Raw genomic sequence first — 19435 nt, 5'->3', positions numbered from 1 at the left:
CAGGGATTCACTGTGTTGCGCTGGGATTAGGAGTAGAGATTTTGGAAAAAAAATAAAAAGAAGTAGAGATTTTGTAAATCAAAACATCTGAATGTTTTCTTAGACATAACTAAGTGATTCGTGTTTCTGATTTAAAAACTAAACACAGAGCCAGGCGTGGTGGCGCACGCTTGTAATCCCAGCATTTGGGAGGCTGGGACAGGAGAATCGCAGTTCACGGACGGCCTCGGCTACTTAGTGAGGCCCTCCGCAACTTAGTGAGACCCGGTTTCAAAATAAAGAATAAAGTATAGATCACGGGGTGTAGCACGGAGGTCAGATGCCTCTGGGTTCCATCCCCAGACCCGCAAAAAAAAAAAAAAAAGTAAACCCAGAAGCTGGGCATGGTGGCACACGCTTGTAATCCCAGCATTTGGGAGGCTGAGATAGGAGGATCGAGGTCATGAACAGCCTCAGCTACTAGTGAGGCCCTTTGGAAGTCAATGAGACCCTGTTTCAAAAAATAAATAAATAAATAAATAAATAAAAGACTAAAAAATAGGGCTAGGGGTGTAGCTTGGAGATAGAATTCTCTGAGTTCCATCCCCAGTACCGCAAATAAAAAAAGAAAAAAGTAAACCCAGTATACAATGAGAATATAGCTACAGATTACAGCTAGGGTCCATTTTGAAATCACTTAGGATTTGACCAAGGGCACCAGCAGCGGATCCGGACTGTGGTTGATCGCAGCCCGCAGGGAGATCCGCTCGCACCTCGATGAGGCAGACCTGCCCGGCAGTTTTGCAATTAACACCGGTTTGAGCAGCTCAGGCCTCGGAACTGAGGGCTGAGCGGGGCTTGCACATCCACTTTGCGGTTTGATTCATTCCTAAGAAATACACCGCTCTGGGCACCAGGCGGCTGTTTTATAGGCACCCCGAGCTTACAACTGAAGGGTCAGAGCAGAGGCTGCTGGCAACACCCCCCTTCCCCCAGATAAAAAAAGAAGATGTAAAAAGATGAGGAAATTATGGGATGGGAAGCCAGTGTTTGGGGAATCATGGAAACGCAGACATTAACCCGGGAACGAGGACCCCGCCCGGACCGCGCAGCAGCCCAGAGGGTCTTCACCGTGGAATTCAGTAAGTTCACTGAGGAGAGAAAAATAAACAGAACCCGTCTTGTGGCCATTAGCCACTGAAGTCCAGGCTCTTGTAAAGGGAGGGGCCCTTCGCCTGCTAGGAAGTAAGGGCTAAATGACATTCCGCGGGGCTTTCTGGAGGATTGAATGAGTTCCTGTGGACACTTCATCTCAACAGCCAGCAATTCATTAAGTCAGTAACCCGAGCTCTGTTGAAACGGAAGTCAAAGGCCCGCTCCAAATAATCTCTTGAGAGGTTTTGTTAGGTGTGTGTGTGTGTGTGTGTGTGTGTGTGTGTGTGTTTAGGGCAGGAATGGGGGAGGGTGCTGGGGATTAAACCCAGGGGCTTTCTACCTTCCAGCTACATCCTCCGCCAGCCCTATTTTATTTTTTATTTTGAAACAGGGTCTCACTAAGTTGCTAATGGTCTCACTAAGGTACTGAGGGCCTCACTGAGGCTGAGGCTGGCCTTAAACCTGTGATCCTCCTGTCTCAGCATCCTAAGTATTGAAATTGCAGACATGCGCTTCCATGCCCGGCTAGCTCTTTTTTTGTGTGTGTGTGGGTCTCTGGAGATGGAACCCAGGGTCTGGGACAGAATTCCAGCATTCAGGAAGCTGAGACAGGAGGATTGCACACAGGTTCGAAGCCAGCCTCAACTACTTAGGCCCTTCGCAACTCAGTGCGACCCTGTTTCAAAATAAAGAATAAAAATTAGAGCCGGGCGTGGCGGCGCACGCTTGTCATCCCAGCATTCGGGAGGCTAAGACCGGAGGATCGTGGTTCCCGGACAGCCTCAGCTACTTAGTGAGGCCCTCTGCAACTTAATGAGACCCTGTTTCAAAATTAAGAATAAAACATAGGGCAGGGGGTGTAGCTTGGAGATCAATGCCCCTGGGTCCCATCTCCAGACCCGCAAAAAATAATAATAATAATAATAATAATAATAATAATAATAATAAAAATTAGGGCTGGAGGTGTTGCTCAGAGGTAGAGGCCCCTGGGTTCCATCCCCAATACCGCAACAAAAAGAAAAAAGAAAAAAAAAATCTCAGGACAGTATCACTCCTTAAAGAGCTTTATTGGGAAGAAAGGCCTCTTTCCCGGCCTCCAAGGCGCAGTGTGCGTGCACGCTAAACAGGGTCACCGTGGGGCAGCTCGGGCTCTCCCCTGTCTCCTTTCTCGTCCTTCCTGGGGGTCACATCTGTCACATCTGTCTCTGAGATGGGGAGAGGCTAACTTGCTGTGGGTGCTCAGTGTTCCAGCACCTGCGCCGGCGGCTTCCAGCGACGCGTCGTGGTGTGTCAGGATGAAAATGGATACCCGGCCAGCGACTGCGTGGAGAGAATCAAACCCGAGGAGCAGCGAGTCTGCGAGTCCGGCCCTTGCCCTCAGTGGGCCTACGGCAGCTGGGGTGAGGTGAGAGCCAGCGCCCCCTGTCGGCCCTTCGTGGAAAGGGAGCTACCGCCCCAGCTCCTGTTATTACACCTATTTTAATAAGAACAGCTGAAGCTGGGGCGTGGTGGCGCACGCTTGTCATCCCAGCATTCGGGAGGCTGAGACAGGAGGATGGCGGTTCGAGGACAGCCTCAGCCACTTAGTGAGGCCCTCTGCAACTCAGTAGACCCTGTTTCAAAATAAAGAATAAAAAATAGGGCTGAGGGTGTAGCTCGGAGGTAGAATGCCCCTGGGTTCCATCCCCAGTCCTACGGGAAAAAAAAAAAAAAAAGATCAAAAATTTAAAATTTTGCTAGGCGTGGTGGCGCACACTTGTAATCCCAGCGCTTGGGAGGCTGAGACAGGAGAATCACGCAGGTTCAAAGCCTGCCTCCGCTATTTAGTGAGGCTCTCAGCAACTTAGTGAGACCCTGTTTCCAAATAAAGTATAAAATAGGTCTGGGAGTATAGCCTGGAGGTTTCACCCCCGGTACCACACACACACACACAAAAAAAAGTTAAAAATTTTAAAATAATTTTTAAACCTTTTTATTTTTAAATTTAATAATTATTTTTTAATTTAATTATAGAATAGCTATTGTCTTTTAATTTTAGCCATTTTCTTGCTAATAAGAGACAGCTTGGGGAAGTCGGGAAAGACTATTCATAAGTATCGGTTTAAATGATTTCTTAACTAGCCTCTGGTGGTGAAACATGGATACTTTTGAGGTGATGGGAATTACGCGTTCAATTAGAGCATGGAATTCTTCCCGTCTCTGTAGTTCTGGGGTGTTTGTAGTACACATCTGTTCCCGTAGCATAACATCTCCCCTTATTCTAATTCCTTTCGAAGCTGGAATGAACAGAATCTTGCTACCGTGCCGAAGTAGGCCTCAAACCTGCACTCCTCCTCTCTGAGCCTCCAGAGTGCTAGGCTTATGGGTGTGCCATCACCCCCGGCCAAAACGGCGTGTTTATTTATTTTATTTATTTATTTATCTTTTGCGGGTCTGGGGATGGAACCCAGGGACATTCACCTCCGAGCTCCACCCCTCAGCCCTATTTTTTATTCTTTATTTTGAAACCGGGTCTCACTGAGTCGCAGAGGGCCTCGCTGAGTAGCTGAGGCTGGCCGTGAACCACGATCCTCCGGTCTCCGCCTCCCGAATGCTGGGATTAAAAGCGTGCGCCACCACGCCCGGCCAAAATGGCGTGTTTAAATCCTGAAGTGATCATCGGCTGTGTATTCGCAGATGGCGAAATTCTTTAGCTGTTCCCCTTCTGGGATTGCCTGCTGCGGCTGCTTAAAGGGAAGCAGTGTTCAGAATGCACAGCACTGGGCCCGCTTCCTGCCCCCGGCGCTCTCCAGCTTTGTAATGCTGGCAAATAAACATAACCGTGCCAAATGTCCATGTCCTCCTCTGTAATTGGGAATGGTAATAATTGTATAGTGTTCGTAACTGTTCCGTGAGATGATGTCTGTCAGATGTTTGGCACCAAGCCATCAGTCAACTAATGGCTGGTGCGGTAATACAGTACACATTATCAGTGTTCAGAATAATTACTGACCGGGCGTGATGGCGCACGCTTGTCATCCCAGCATCCGCGAGGCTGAGACAGGAGGATCGCAGGTTCGCAGGCAGCCTCGGCTACCTAGTGAGGCCCTCTGCAACTCAGTTTCAAAATAAAGAATAAAAATAGGGTTGTAAGTATAGCTCGGAGGTGGAATGCCCCTGGGTTCCATCCCCAGTACCACCACTAATAATAATAATAATAATAATAATAATAATAGTGATTATTATTGCCAGGTGTGTTGGCACGTGCCTGTAATCCCAGTATTTGGGAGGCTGAGATGGGAGAATCATAGGTTGAGGTCAGCCTCACCTACTTAGACCCTATGCAACTTATCACAACCCTTGTTTCAATATTAAAATAATAATAATAGCCGGGCGTGGTGGCGCACGCTTGTAATCCCCGCGCTTGGGAGGCGGAAACAGGAGGATCGCGCTGGTTCGAAGCCAGCTGTGCTGGCTTAAGAGACCCTGTTTCCAAATAAAAAAATTATAAAAATAGGTCTGGGAGTGTAGCCCGGAAGTAGAAGGGTTTTCAGGAACCCCAGTCCCACCAAAAATAAAAATAAAAAATAAAATAATAATAATAATAATAATAATAAGAAGAAGAAGAAGAAGAAGAAGAAGAAGAAAAAGAGGAGGAGAAGGAGGAGGAAGAGGAGGAGGAAGAGCAGCTCAGGTTTAACCTAGAAGTAGAACTCCTGCGTTTTAGTCCTGGTCCCAAGACCAAAAACTAAAATAAAATAATTACTGGCGATTATTCCATGGAGTAAGGGCCCCTGCTATGCTAAATAAATAGAAAGGTTTAGCGACTTGGTGCTAAGTGTTGAAACAAGAATATGCGTTTCTACGGTTGAATCCACAGGAACAGCATGTCCTTAAGGCTTATTAAGTAGTTCTGCCATGACCGCAAACACTGATCAGATGAAACGTGGCAGTCAGCAGCTGGGGGACCCCGGGCCTTCAGTCCCTCTCCTGGCGTGGTGACCAGCGCCCGTGCCGCACGGTTCCCTGCTTGGAAGCCCGGCGGTCACGGGCGGCCCTGGCAGGGACTTTTGTTGACCGTTAGATCATCTGGACAGCTTTGAGGAAGGGGAAGCCAGACTTGGGGTCTGATCTTGAGAGTTTCCCAGAGGCCTCGCGGAGTTCAGTCCCGTGGGACTGAGGATCCGGCTTCCGTGACTGGAGCCCGGCCAGGAGAGCGCGCACGCTGGCCAGGGTGCTGCTGCCAGCGAGCACACAGATCCTTCCAGATTAGTGGGAGACCGGCCTCCCGCGGCAGGCGACCCGCAGGTCTGTGTTCCTGGATCTGAGCGAGGCTGTGCTGTTCAGGAAATACAATTTGTTCCTGCCTCGGAAGTTTGGGTCCTGCCAGGATTGAGGATTCACCCAGGGTTTTCGCCACAGATCCCTTCCTAATCTCGTAGTCCTGAGATTCAGAGACAGTAACCGCGGTTAGCATCCTAAAGGCGTACAGAAGTCAGAATAGTCAGAACAGAAGAATCATGGACAGCTTCTCAGAAGGAGCCGGAACATCGGGTCTGGGATGCAGCTCACTGGTAGATGGCTTTCCTAGCGTGTCTGAGGCCCCGGGTTCCAGCCCCAGTACAGGGGGGAACATTACCCATACCTGCTAGGAAGATTGTCAGCGATGCCGTCCTGTATGGGCGTAGTATTGCATGGTGTGTTTTCTACCTTAAGCCTATTTTTTTCTTCCTCTCCTCCCTCCCCCCATCCTCTTCGGCTGTTTTACTGATTTTATATTTTTCTCTCCCTATTTTCTCTCTGACTTCCACGTAGATTTGAGAGAAAACCTATATCCCCGACTTTCTGAGCCCGGCTGGTGATGCCCAGGATAACGTTTTCTAGTTCTGTCCCTTTTTCTGCAAAAGGACAGGATTTTTGTTCTTTCCATCTGAGTTCAACTCCGCTGTGTGTCCCTACCACTTTTTCTTCATGATGAATTGACTTTGACCAAGTTAATGGACGCCTCTGAACTACAGTGGCCCCAGCTGTAAAGCGACACCAGTAATTATGCTCTCCAGCTGATAGCTAATGTACATCAAAGCCCTTTGCGCAGGTGTAGAGGAAACCCTCAATAAATGATACCTGTGAACCGGGCGTGGCGGCGCACGCTCGTCATCCCAGCATTCGGGAGGCTGAGACCGGAGGATCGCAGTTCGCGGACAGCCTCGGCTGCTTAGTGAGGCCCTCTGCAACTCAGTGAGACCCTGTTTCAAAATAAAGAATAAGCCGGGCGTGGTGGCGCACGCTTGTCATCCCCGCGCTTGGGAGGCGGAGACAGGAGGATCGCGCAGGTTCGAAGCCAGCCGCGCTGGCTTAAGAGACCCTGTTTCTAAATAAAAAAATATAAAAATAGGTCTGGGAGTGTAGCCCGGAGGTAGAAGGGCTTCCAGGAACCCCAGTACCACCAAAAACACAAAAAAACAAAAACAAAATAAAGAATAAAAAATCGGGCAGGGGTGTAGCTTGGAGATTGAATGCCCCTGGGTTCTATCCCCAGACATGTAATCGATCAATCAATCAATCAGTCAATCAATAAATAATACCTGCCACCCATGTAGGAAGGCTCTGGTCCCTTGATAATTTGACTCGGTTTCTCTCAGCCTTACCTTGCCCGATGCTGTAATAGTGTTCGGCTAAGCCGAGTTTCTCATGGGGACGGGGAATTTGTCACCGGCCATCCAGACAAATGACGACCGCCTTCTCTGTCCTTCTTCCAGTGTACAAAGCCCTGCGGTGTTGGTACACGCACGAGACTGGTGGTCTGCCAGCGTTCCGACGGTGAACGGTTCCCAGATCTGAGCTGTGAGGTCCTCGACAAACCCCCGGACCGCGAACAGTGCAACACGCACCCTTGTCCGCAAGACATCACATGGAGCGCTGGCCCGTGGAGCTCGGTACGGCCCTAAAGGTTCATATTTATTACGCAGCCCGTCTACTTCCCGGGGAGCGCGGGGCAAGAGCGTCTTAGGAACCGGGCTGTGGATGGTCGGTGATGTCTTCCAGGCTGTCGCCCGGTAGACGTTTTGTGATCCTGCCAAAGTGCCATTAGAGAACCCGTGTACCTCACAGGGACTTAGTACCCACAGGTAGCTTCCTAAAAAAAGGATGTGCATAAACCCATACGGTGATCCCAGCAGACAGCTCACTGGCAGACGGTGTCTCTTTTTCTAAGCCGTGTAGGTTGGGCTTTATTTTTTGTTGTTGTTGTTTGTCTTTTGGGTTTTTTTTTTTTTTTTTTTTTTTTTGGTGGTACTGGGGTTCCTGGAAGCCCTTCTACCTCCAGGCTACACTCCCAGACCTATTTTACCTAAAAAAAAAAAAATTATATATATATATAATTTTTTTTTTGCAGGTCTGGGGATGGAACCCAGGGGCATTTGACCTCCGAGCTACACCCCCAGCCCTATTTCTATTTATTTTGAAACCAGGTCTCACTAAGTTGCAGAGGGCCTCACTAAGTAGCCGAGGCTGTCCGCGAACCGGGATCCTCCGGTCTCAGCCTCCCGAAGGCTGGGATGACAAGCGTGCGCCACCGCGCCCGGCTATTTTATATATTTTTTAAAATTTGGAAACAGGGTCTCTTAAGCCAGCACGGCTGGCTCCGAACCAGCGCGATCCTCCCGTCTCCGCCTCCCAAGCTCGGGGATGACAAGCGTGCCCACCGCGCCCGGCTTAAGTTGGGCTTTAGACGAGAATATTTCTGCTTGTTGAAGCCAAAGCAGTTTCTTTTTTCTTCTTCGGTGACTCTAATTGGTCTCTGTGTGACTCAGGTACAGTGTCACCACAAAGCCTGTGTGTACAAAATATTCAAATTGTCTGAAGCCCCATCGACAACCTTTTTTTAATTTATTAAATTTTTAATTTTTTTAATTTTTTTTTTTTTGCTCCGGTCCAAATTGTTCTTCTGTCCCTTGCCAATGTGTAAATCCAGACACTGGCCACTGACGCACGACACGGTGAGCCCAGGTAAATACCGTGCAAAATCTTGGGGCAGCTCTTGGCAAACAGAAGGCTCAACCGTGTGGAAACAAGGGGTTGGCTAAGCTGCGCCATAAGCTTGAGTAAACGGGGAGAATGTTCCCATAAATACGTTAATTGTGCGGGAGCTGGATTTAGGGTCACCGGGTCACACCCAGAATTCTTTTTTTTTTTTTTAATTTACTGTGGTTCAGTATGGTGGTTACCTACTTCCTGTTGTGATTTTTCGTGATATTTTCCTTTCTCCAGCCCACTGTATTTTTCACAAGGGAGGCTGAGACAGGAAGATCAGAGGTTCGAGGCCAGCCTCCGCAACCTAGCAAAACCTCCAGCAACTTAGAGACTTTGATTCAAAATAAGATAAATAAAAAGGGCTGGAGGTGTAGCTCAGTGATAGATTTCCTCCAAAAAAATTTTTTTTTAATTTTTTTAATATAATGCTGGGGCTATGTGTGTATCTGCATGTATACACATATACATATGTGCATAGACATATACATGCATATGTACTAACTTCCAGAATATTCTCTTCCTAAATATACACTCAGTGTAGCTCAACTTTTTTTTGTTGTTTTATGGGCAGAGGATCACCACCTTCCCCCATAGTTTAAAAGCTTAAAGGCTTACATTGTAAATATGAACTGCTGATTATTTTAGCTGAAGACATAAAATTTATTTACTATAGTTCTTCTTGGGCCTCCATACAGTTTTCTGAATCATGAAAGAGGAGAAAGAGAGAGAGAGAATAAAATTCTAATCCTCCGGTGTACGCAGAAGCAAGTGCCCAAATTTTAGAAATACTGTAGCTACCTGTGCGTTTCTTTATCTCTCCTTTTTAAAGTGATTATTTGAACATATATTTAAACGTCTTTAGAATCTTCAGAGCAAAGCTACTCCTAAAAGTCTTTTAAATTGTGATTTTTTTTAAAAAAAAAAGTTAAATCCAAAGCTTTTTCTTTAGGAAGATACGTCTGTGATTCTATTTCTTTTCCTCTATTTATGTGTGAGTGGGCAATCTTCCCGATTCTTAACCGTAGGATTTTGATTTTGACTTTACGCGTATTTCCACGGGCGATCGGGTACAGCCGCTTAGTGAGTCTGAATTCAAGCATACCTCAGTGAATTGTGTTGATAGCCATGAAGTCGCTTCCACGGTGCTTTGTCATTGTTACTGACAGCGTAATTTCCAGTGATTAAAAAATACATTTGAGGTGCTAACGTGTCGCTTTCAACGGAAGGCAGCTTAGGAGTAGCAGGTATCGCTGCTGGGGTTTGCACGGTCCTCCCCGCGGAGCACTCTCCATCAGTTTCTACCCCGTCCTGGAAGCAGTTACTGTGAGGCGCGGCAGCCCTCTCCAAGGTCAGAGAAGGCCTTCTCCAAGGTCAAAGTAGACATAGCCTTCTTCCATGTTACTAAAGAAAAGTCGTTAGAAAAGCCCAAGTCACTGCCGATGTGGCCGCCTGAGTCTAAAATGAGACGTGTGTGAACTCACCCATTTTAGACGGTTCGCTGGTCCTGGTTCCAATCCAAGCAGCCACGCCTAGTGTTTTCTGGATATTTTGAGAAGTGCAGATGTCTATGTTTATATAATATATGAGGCTTAACTCACGGTCGTGTAAAACACCCGGCAAAGAGGCAGCTTCTTCGGTCCTCGTTAAGTCCTTGGACTTGCCTGGCACGGTTCCTTTCTAAATTAAGGGGCCCCTGGAGATCCAGAGGGACAGAGGGGGACGGGCCCTGGAAACGTGGACCGTTCTAGAGCGAGCGAATGCATCCAGAGGACAGGAGCAACCCAGTCTGGGGGTGACCCCGGGCACCCCAGCCGCCCCGCGGTATCCCTTTGTGATCTTGTCTGTGTATTCCTCTGCTAGCTTGTCCATTTGGAGGCTGCGGTCCTCCCTAGGAGAAATTGCCTGTTTGGGTTTTTCCTGACAATCCTAAAGGTCTCTGAGCCTTGCTTTGAGGCGCTCAGACTATTGCGTTTCCGGCCCTAATAATGCAAATTTCCGAGCTCATGACGGAACTGCGCTTCGTTTCTGCCTGGCCGACTTAGGAATTTCTGTCTACCTCATATTCATAATAACGTTTGCGACTCCAGTAGGTAGGAAGAGAAAATGTGATGGACGTCGGTGTTTTAGAACCTCCCTTCGTCTGTCTCGAGAAAAAAACAAAAAAAATAAAGATTGTATATATAACTGCCCTGTTTCCTGGACGCCGTGTTAAGCAGCCACGCCTAGTGTTTTCTGAATATTTTGAGAAGTGCAGATTTCTATGTTTATATAATAAAGCATATTTATTTTTTTTCATGTTATTTAATTTTATACGCAATGTTTAAAAAATCAGTGTTTCTCGGCAGACTGTAAAGGAGGGTAGGCCATGTGACTTAGAAATGAATGTATATGTTTCTTTTGATTTTAAAACGGATACTCTTTTGATTTTGTAAATTCTTTCCCCATCTGTACCAATCCCTCTTTCCTCCCCTCAAATCTAGATAGCCAAGTACCAAGCTTTGTGTAACCTGGAGAGTCTAAAGTGTCTATCATAAAGGGATATTTTAAAAATATTTCTGAATTGGAAATGATGCTCAGTTACATAAACAAAAATATATGAGGCTTAACATTTTGTTGGGTATTTTTTTCTAATACCTTTTTCCTGATTCATTGAGTCTCGACGATGAAATATGAATTTTCCTTTCACTGAATTTGTAAATGGTGATTAAACACGGCCTGAAGACCCCAAAAAAGTGATTAGAAGAAATGGTTCTGGAACCATAAAGGTGCAAATTACAGGAAAAGGCAGATCGAATGTGTATAAATTTGATTACACCTTTTTCTTTGCAAACAAAAGGCTTACACTAAGCCGGGTGTGGTGGCGCACACTTGTAATCCCAGCACTCGGGAGGCTGAGACAGGAGGATGGCACGGGTTCGAAGCCAGCCTCAGCTACTTAGTGAGGCTCTCAGCAACTTAGTGAGACCCTGTTACCAAATAAAGTATAAAATAGGTCTGAGAGTGTAGCCCGGGGGTAGAAAACCCCTTGGTTCCATCCCAGTACCACACACACACACACACACACACACACACACACACACAAATACGATTTTATCTAGTTAGGGGGGATAGTGCCAAGCTTTTGACTCTAAAAAAAATCACACAAGGTGCATATATATTTTTATAAGTATATTTTTACAAAAACGAAAGTATCTTAAATGTACTAGAGAACTTTTCTTTTTTTTTTTTGGTGGTGGTGGTACTGGGGTTTCTGGAAGCCCACCCCCAGACCTATTTTATATTTTTTTATTTGGAGACAGGGTCTCTTAAGCCAGCGAGTCTGGCTCTGGACCAGCGCGATCCTCCTGTCTCAGCCTCCCAAGGGCTGGGATTACAAGCGCGCCCACCGCGCCCGGCTAGAGAACTTTTTTAAATGCAGTGAGAGTCACAGTACTGGGATCTATATACTGTAAGAAAAAATAGGCCGATGCTTTTTTTTTTTTTATCCTAACAGCGTGGCAGGCGAAATTTCAGCATTTCTCTGAGTCTGGTGTAGATTAACGCCCTGTGAACTGCTCGTCTCTTGTGTATTCGGAGCAATGACAACGTTCTCCTGCATTTATTTCATTAGACACAAAAACCTAGCTGGCTATAAATACTCCTCCTAGTCATTACAGTAGTTATATCCCTCCAAGAGGCTCTGTCCTTGCCTTCTGGCAGCTCTCTATTTCAGGATAGCTTTATACATTTCTATTTATTGCTGCTGATACTAGGGAGTAAGCCCAGGGGTGTTCTTTTCATTTTGTCTTTATTTATTTATTTATTTATTCATCTATTTATTTCTGCGGTACTAGGGATGGAACCCAGGGGCATGCTACCTCCGAGCTACACCCCCCAGCCCTATTTGTTAGTCTTTTTATTATTTATTTATTTTTTTATTTTATTATTATTATTATTTTATTTTTTTTTTTTTTGGTGGTACTGGGGTTCCTGGAAGCCCTTCTACCTCCGGGCTACACTCCCAGACCTATTTTATTTTTGGAAACACAGTCTCTTACGCCACCGCGGCTGGCCTCGAACCTGCGCGATCCTCCTGTCTCCGCCTCCCAAGCGCGGGGATTATGAGCGTGGCCACCACGCCCGGCTGTCTTTTTATTTTTGAAACAGAGTCTCACTGAGTTGCAAAGGGCCTCACTAAGTAGCCGAGGCTGGCCGAGAACCGCGATCCTCTGGTGTCAGCCTCTCAAATGTTGGGATGACAAGCGTGTGCCATCACACCCGGCTTTTATTATTTTTATTTTTTAAACAGGATCTCGCTAGGCGTGGGTGGTGGCACACGCTTGTCATCCCAGCATTTGAGAGGCTGAGACAGGAGGATCATGGTTCGCAGAGGCCCTTTGCAAGTCAGTAAGACCCTGTTTCAAAATAAGAATAAAAAATGGGGCTCTGACGTAGAATGCCCCTGGGTTCCATCCCCTGTACCGCAAACACACACACACACACACACACACACACACACACACACACACACACACACACAATCTCGCTGAGTGACTAGGGTCTCTTCAAGTTGCTGAGGCTGGCCCCAAACCTGCAATCCTCCTGTCTCAGCCTCCCAGATCTTGGGATTACAGGTGTGTGCCAGTGAGCCCGGCTGATTTCTGAGTGGATGAGTTTAAAAAGTCCACCCAGGGAAGATCAGAGCGTTGAGGGGGTGTTGGACTCCAGGAAGGAATGCGTGTCTGCCCCTCCCTGCCTGGTGGTATGGAGTTGTCCTTCTGGAACTGAAAGGGAGGGAGCTTTGGGAGTGGGAGGAAGAGTTGAGTGTGAGAATTGCGGGGAGTGAATCCTGGAGATCAGCAAAGCAGCTGGGGAAGGTTTATGTTCTGGGGTGGGGGAGCAGACTTCTCTGCATCATTCCTTTAAAAATCAACGGCATTAGGCTGAGACAGGAGGATCGCGCAGGTTCGAAGCCAGCCTCAGCTACTTAGTGAGGCTCTCAGCAACTTAGTGAGACCCTGTTTCCAAATAAAATAGAAAATAGGGCTGGGAGTATAGCCGGGAGGTAGAAAGCCTCTGGGCTCCACCCCCAGTGCCACACACACACAAAAAAAAAATCAAAGGCATTTATTTTATAACAAATACTTTTTAAGTGCCTGTCTTGGGCTAGGCCCGCTTCAGGGCCCTAAGGACAGAGAAACAGACCAGGTAAAGCTCTTTATGCCCATGGGCAAAAGGAAAGTTTAGTATCCAATGAAGAAAACTAAACTCAGGGAATGATAAAACCCATCCTCTATTTTCCTGGCAGCCTCCACTATGAAAACAAAACAAAAATAAAGATTGCTATTAGGGTGTATGGCTGCATGGCTGCTGGTGGTGTTTGTTCACTGAATATAAATTAGCAATCCTGGCCAGTCATTTTCAGTCAGAAATGTCCTCTGGCTGAGAGCATGGAAAATTTAAAAAACTCCTATCAAGAGACTGTGCAGGCCGGGTGTGGTGGCGCGCGCTTGTCATCCCAGCACTTGGGAGGATGAGACGGGAGGATTGAGGTTCGTGGACAGCCTCAGCTTCTTAGCGAGGCCCTCTGCAAACTCAGTGAGACCCTGTTTCAAAATAAAGAATAAAGCCGGGCGTGGGGGCGCACGCTTGTAATCCCCGTGCTTGGGAGGCTGAGACAGGAGGATCGCACAGGTTCGAAGCCAGCCTCAGCTACTTAGTGAGGCTCTCAGCAACTTAATGAGACCCTGTTTCCAAATAAAATATAAAATAGGTCTGGGAGTATAGCCCGGAGTTAGAAAAGCCCCTGGGTTCCACCCGCAGTTCCACAAAAAAAAAAAAAAAAAAAAAAATATATATATATATATATATATATATATATATATATATATATATATATATATATAGCTGGGCGTGGTGGCGCACGCTTGTAATCCCAATACTTGGGAGGCGGACACAGGAGGATCGCACAGGTTCGAAGCCAGCCTCAGCTACTGAGTGAGGCTCTCAGCAACGTAGTGAGACCCTCTTTCCAAATAAAATACAAAATAGGTCTGGGAGTGTAGCTCAAAGGTAGAAAGCCTCTGGGTTCTATCCCCAGCACCCCCACACACACACCATATATATAATATATATTATATATAATATATAATAGTTATATAATATATAATAATAAAAATATATAATATATAATAATATTATATAATATATAATATATATAATATATATATAATAGGGCTGGGATGTAGCTCAGAGATAGAATGCCCCTGGGTTCCATCCTCAGTACTGCAAAAAAAAAAGAAAAAAAGGAGAGAGAGAGAGAGAGGAGACTGAGTCAGCCAGACATGATGGCACACACCTGCAATCCCAGTACCTGAGAGGCTGAGCCAGAAGGATCACAAGTCAAGGACAGCCTCAACAAATAGACTCTCATCAACCTAATGAGACCTTGTTTCAAAATAAAAATTAAAACTGAGGCTGGCCATGTAGCTCAGTGATAGAATGCCCCTGGGTTCAATCCCCAGTACCAAATAATAATAATAATAATAATAATAAATAAATAAATAAAATTAGCTGGGCGTGGTGGCGCACGCTTGTAATCTCTGTGCTTGGGAGGCAGAGATAGGAGGATCGTGCCAATTCGAAGCCAGCCGTGCTGGCTTAAGAGACCCTGTTTCCAAATAAAAAGTATAAAATAGTTCTGGGAGTGTAGCCCGGAGGTAGAAGGGCTTCCAGGAACCCCAGTACCACACCAAAAAAAATGTATTTAATTGGATTACTCTAAATTTTAAGTAGCCCCCTGTAGCTGATGGCTACCATATTGGACAGGACAGCCTTGGGCAATGCTAAGTCTTTAGAGATCAATCATAAGCTAGCCGAGAAAACAGACTTGTAAAATAAATGGGAAAGCTGGGCGTGGTGGTGCACACTTGTAATCCAGCGTTTGGGAGGCCGAGACAGGAGGATCGTGGTTTGAGGACGGTCTCAGCTACTACTCAGCGAGGCCCTTTGCAACTCAGTGAAACTCTGTTTCAAAATAAAGATTAAAAAATCGGGCTGAGGATGTAGCTCGGAAGTAGAATGGCCCTGGGTTCCAGCCTCAGTACCACAAAATAAATAAATAATAAATAAATAGGGACAAAATCCTATAAATACGGGACACAATCCTACGTCCGCATGTCAGGGGTCCTAGTGTAGGATGCCCGGACTCTAGTGAAACATCTCTAGCCTGTCAACTGTCTTGTGCCTTTGTTTTGCAAAATTTCAGTGGATGTTTCCCCACAGCTGGGCACTAGAAATACCGAGGAGGGTAGCAAGACAGGCCATCAGAAGCAGCTGTCGTAGGGTGGTAACCCCAAGGCTGCCCTGCAAAAGCAGCTGTCAAAACAAGGGTCACTGTTGCGTGGCTCATAGTTCAAGCATCGTGGCGATAAGTTCACTTGAGGGGAAAGCGTGTTTACGGGGCGGAAAGGGCAGGGCTTCATCTCTTGCTTTAGAGGACCAAGCTGGAAACCACCAAGGAGCCACCTCGTAGCAGATGGAATTCCCAGAGATCACTCTCTCTCTCTCCCTCTCCCTCTCCCTCTCCCTCCGTCCCTCCTTCTCTCTCTCTCTCTCTCTCTCTCTCTCTCTCTCTCTCTCTCTCTCTCTCTCTCTCTCTGTGTGTCTTTGAAGGAGAAGTTTTAAGACAGCAGACAGCACCCTTCCCTGTTGACTGAGCCCGGCAGGGTACGTGAAGCAGATTAGCTTTAGACCGGGCTCCGTTGCAGAGACGCGCCAGAAAAATCGGAGTTGATAGCTCCTGTTATTGTTTAACTCGGCTCATCTCATCCTCCGCGGTGCTCAGAAACCCCCACCACTTCATTCGGTCACAGGTCCTCCCCAGGCACTGGCTGCAAATTGATATGTCATCCGTTCTCGTTAGGCCCCCACACGGACACGCCTGCATCACACTCCAGTCCCACAGACCATCTGTTTCTTCATTTGCTGTGTTCATTAGTAGAAACACTGAGAGGTTCCTCCTAATGATTCTCCCAAGTCACTTCCTTCTGAGTTACCTCAGAAAGAGAATCAGCGGATAGTTTGTGATTCCCCAAGAGAGCGGGTCTTCGCCGGCTTAATTTGGGACAGTGCGTTGTCTCCGTCATTATAGCGAGGACTTTGAGTTCTTCAGGTAACAATCACTTAGACCGTGGGACATCTGCTTTGTGCTAGGAATTATCCTCAGCGATATCCCACGTTGTCTGATTGGCTCTTCCTCACCTGTTAAGGTCAGTACCATCAGGGGAACCCACTCAGTGGTCCTCGGGGTCACCCCGTTATGAAGGAGCCAGACCAAGGTTTGAACACAACTTTATCTCCCAATCCACTGGTTTAAGCTAGTCAGGGTTTAGTCAATGAAATAGTAAAATGTGACCTCTATGGAAAGAGGCTATCACAAGTTAAAATTTATCTCAAGGGATCACACACCTGTAATCCCAATACTTGGGAGGCTAAGACAGGAGGATGGCGCAGGTCCGAGGCCAGCCTCAGCTACTTAGTGAGGCTCTCCGCAACTCAGTGAGACCCTGTTTCCAAATAAAGTATAAAATAGGTCTGGGAGTATAGCCCGGAGGTAGAAAAGCCCCTGGGTTCCACCAATTAAAAAACAAAACTCATGTTATCCCAGATTGTAATGACATAAAACATTCTGAAGTTAATTGAGCCCTTTACAAATTTTGTTCAGGAAATAAGCCGAGAAAATCAGAGACGAATATGAGAAAACTGTTCCTCTTAAAACTAAACCGGGTAAAGTACAAGACTTGGAGGTCTGAAAAGATGTGGAGGGAAAACTCATCAGTGCGTGTTAAGCACACACCGGGTGCTACTTCTGACATCTGAATAAAGAGAAACGGGAGAAGTAGAGGTTCGAAACCCACGCGCTTCCGTTGATCCAGTCGATCTTGGGGTAATTAGGCTGATAGATTTTAGTAGATCCAGTTAGGGGATCCCACAGCTGTTGGCATTGATGAAATCTGTTAAGAGTAGAATGCCAGGGATTCTGGAAAATGATGACATTAAAATGTATTGAAAATGATCTCCCACTAATAACTCTCAGGCCGAAAGAGAACGCACTCGGTGCATGGAAACGTCACCCAAAGTATTACTTGAGCTACAAGCCACTGTGGGGGTCGAGCTCTTTTACCAACGGGGGGCTCGTTCGTTCCCCCGTTAGCAGGGCACCTGCCGCCTTGAGCGCCGCCCCCTCCTCTCCCCTCAACCTCCCAGCTACTGCGGGGTGCCTTGAAGAGAAAAACAGGATAGGTCTGCATCTTTGCAATTGCCAAGACGAAGAGAGGAACGCTTACAAACCCCAAGGGCGACGTGCCTGTATAAATGTACAGCACTTTGAACTTTACTATGGCATTCAGTTACCGTGCACCGAAGTATAAAAAAAGAGTGTACACCCCTGGGTACAGTGGTGCACACCTGTGATCCCAAGATCCCAAGGTGAAGACAGGAGGATCACAGGTTCGAGGCCAGCCTCAGCAACTTAGCAAGACCCTCGGTACCTTAGCAAGACCCTGTTGCAAAATTTTAAAAAGCCAGCGTGGTGGCGCACGCTTATCATCCCAGCACTCGGGAGGCCGAGACAGGAGGATCGCGGTTCGTGGCCAGCCTCAGCTACTCAGTGAGGCCCTCTGCAACTCAGTGAGACCCGGTTTCAAAATAAAGAATAAAAAATAGGGCTTGGGGTGTGGCTCGGAGGGAGAGTGGCCCTGGGTCCCATCCCCAGTACCGTAAATAAATAAATAAATAAATAATAAATATAAAAAGTAAAATGGGGCTGGGGGTATGGCTCAGAGGTAGAGCATCCCTGGGTTCAATCCCCAGGACCATAAATTATAAATAAGTAAGCAAAAAATAAGGCTGGGGATGTTGTTTGCAGACAGAAAGCTCCTGGTTCAAGTCCCAGTCCAAAAAGAAAAGAAAATTTAAAAAAAGCTTGTTTGCCAAATAAGCCATTTATTTAATTGCTCCGAACCTTCCTTTTTCTTCTGCCCGATGAGACCTGCGGTTAAAATTGGTTGCTTGACTCAAAGCAGGTTTGCAATAAACAAGGTTGACAAAAATGAATGAGCCCGGCTACCCCTGGTCCAAAAATCACAATTATCACACCGGTCCAAAAATACAGAAATAAAGAACTAACTGTTTGAAGGAACTCATTTAGAAGATGTAGGCTTGTTTGGCGTATCAATGGCGGCACAGTGTGTACAGGGAAGCTCGAGTCTCGGGGGCGATGCCGTCCTGCGTCTGATTTGCTCTAAGGTGGGCGGGCAAAACGCGAGCCGCGGTAGCATGTATTCAGGCGGGAGGAGCAGGTTGGGTAGATCGCTGGCCTGTGGGGGGGTCTCTAGATACGGGGAGAAGGGAGATCTTCATGATATTCTTGTAGTTCTTCTGTAACTGAGATTTTTCAAAATATCTCTGGAGGGGGGAAAAAAGCATTCACAAATCTATTAGGGACATGTGTTTTCCTTCACAAAGGAATAGGGAGCGGGTTTGGATTTATTGGGGGACATGCAAACCTGCAGCATCTTCGGAAGAGGCTTCTGGAATCCCAGCTTGCTCCCTCGTGCTCTGTCCTCTCTCCTCTCTCCTCTCTCCTCTCTCCTTTTCTCTCCTCTCCCTCTCTCCTTTTCTCTCCTCTCCCTCTCTCCTCTCCCTCTCTCCTCTCTCTCTCTCTCTTCTCTCTTCTCTCCTCTCTCCTCTCTCCTCTCTCCCTCTCTCCCTCTCTCCCTCTCTCCCTCTCTCTCTCTCTCTCTCTCTCTCTCTCTCTCTCTCTCTCCCTCTCTCTCCCTCTCTCTCTCTCTCTCCATGCTAATAGCAAAAGTTGAGCCTCTCCTCCGTTTTCCTGGACTTTTCCGCACCATTTTCTCTTCCCTGGCCGCTGCTCTCCTCCTCCTGCGCCCCTCCCACCCAAACAGCTGAAATGCTTCTGAGAGTAGCTCCTGTTTTGCTTTCCCTGGGTTCAGGACAATCCCAGCTTTCATTGCTATTAAATCCTAGTAAACATCTGGCCGCGTGCCGAGCCCCCTTTTTTTAATCCACCGCACCCCTCCCCCTCAATGGAGTCCGGATTCCTTTGAAAGCTAAAAGACTTTTCCCAAAACTTGTGTTCGTGTTTTTTGTTTTGTTTTTGGTTTTGTGGTACTGGGGGTGGAACCCATTACCAGCTTTTCTACCTCCGGGCTATACTCCCAGACCTATTTTTTACTTTATTTGGAAACAGGGTCTCACTAAGTTGCCAAGAGCCTCACTAAGTAGCCGA

At 46.8% G+C, this 19435-nt stretch overlaps 1 protein-coding gene across 1 annotated transcript in view; it reads left to right on the top strand.

Moving 5' to 3' along the window:
* ADAMTS9 (ADAM metallopeptidase with thrombospondin type 1 motif 9) overlaps positions 1-19435 on the top strand; it is a gene marked incomplete at both ends in the record, with an annotated part of 208495 nt that overhangs the window by 95130 nt on the left and 93930 nt on the right. The window contains 2 exons of the mRNA XM_080715587.1: positions 2378-2539; positions 6873-7049. Coding sequence (XP_080571713.1) covers positions 2378-2539; positions 6873-7049 — 339 coding nt within the window. The remainder of the gene's footprint in view (positions 1-2377; positions 2540-6872; positions 7050-19435) is intronic.

Source organism: Muscardinus avellanarius (genome assembly GCF_963383645.1).
Source record: "Muscardinus avellanarius genome assembly, chromosome: 18".
Lineage (NCBI taxonomy): Eukaryota > Metazoa > Chordata > Mammalia > Rodentia > Gliridae > Muscardinus > Muscardinus avellanarius.
Note: the sequence above shows the minus strand (reverse complement) of the source record. Positions and strands in the feature narration are given on the sequence as shown.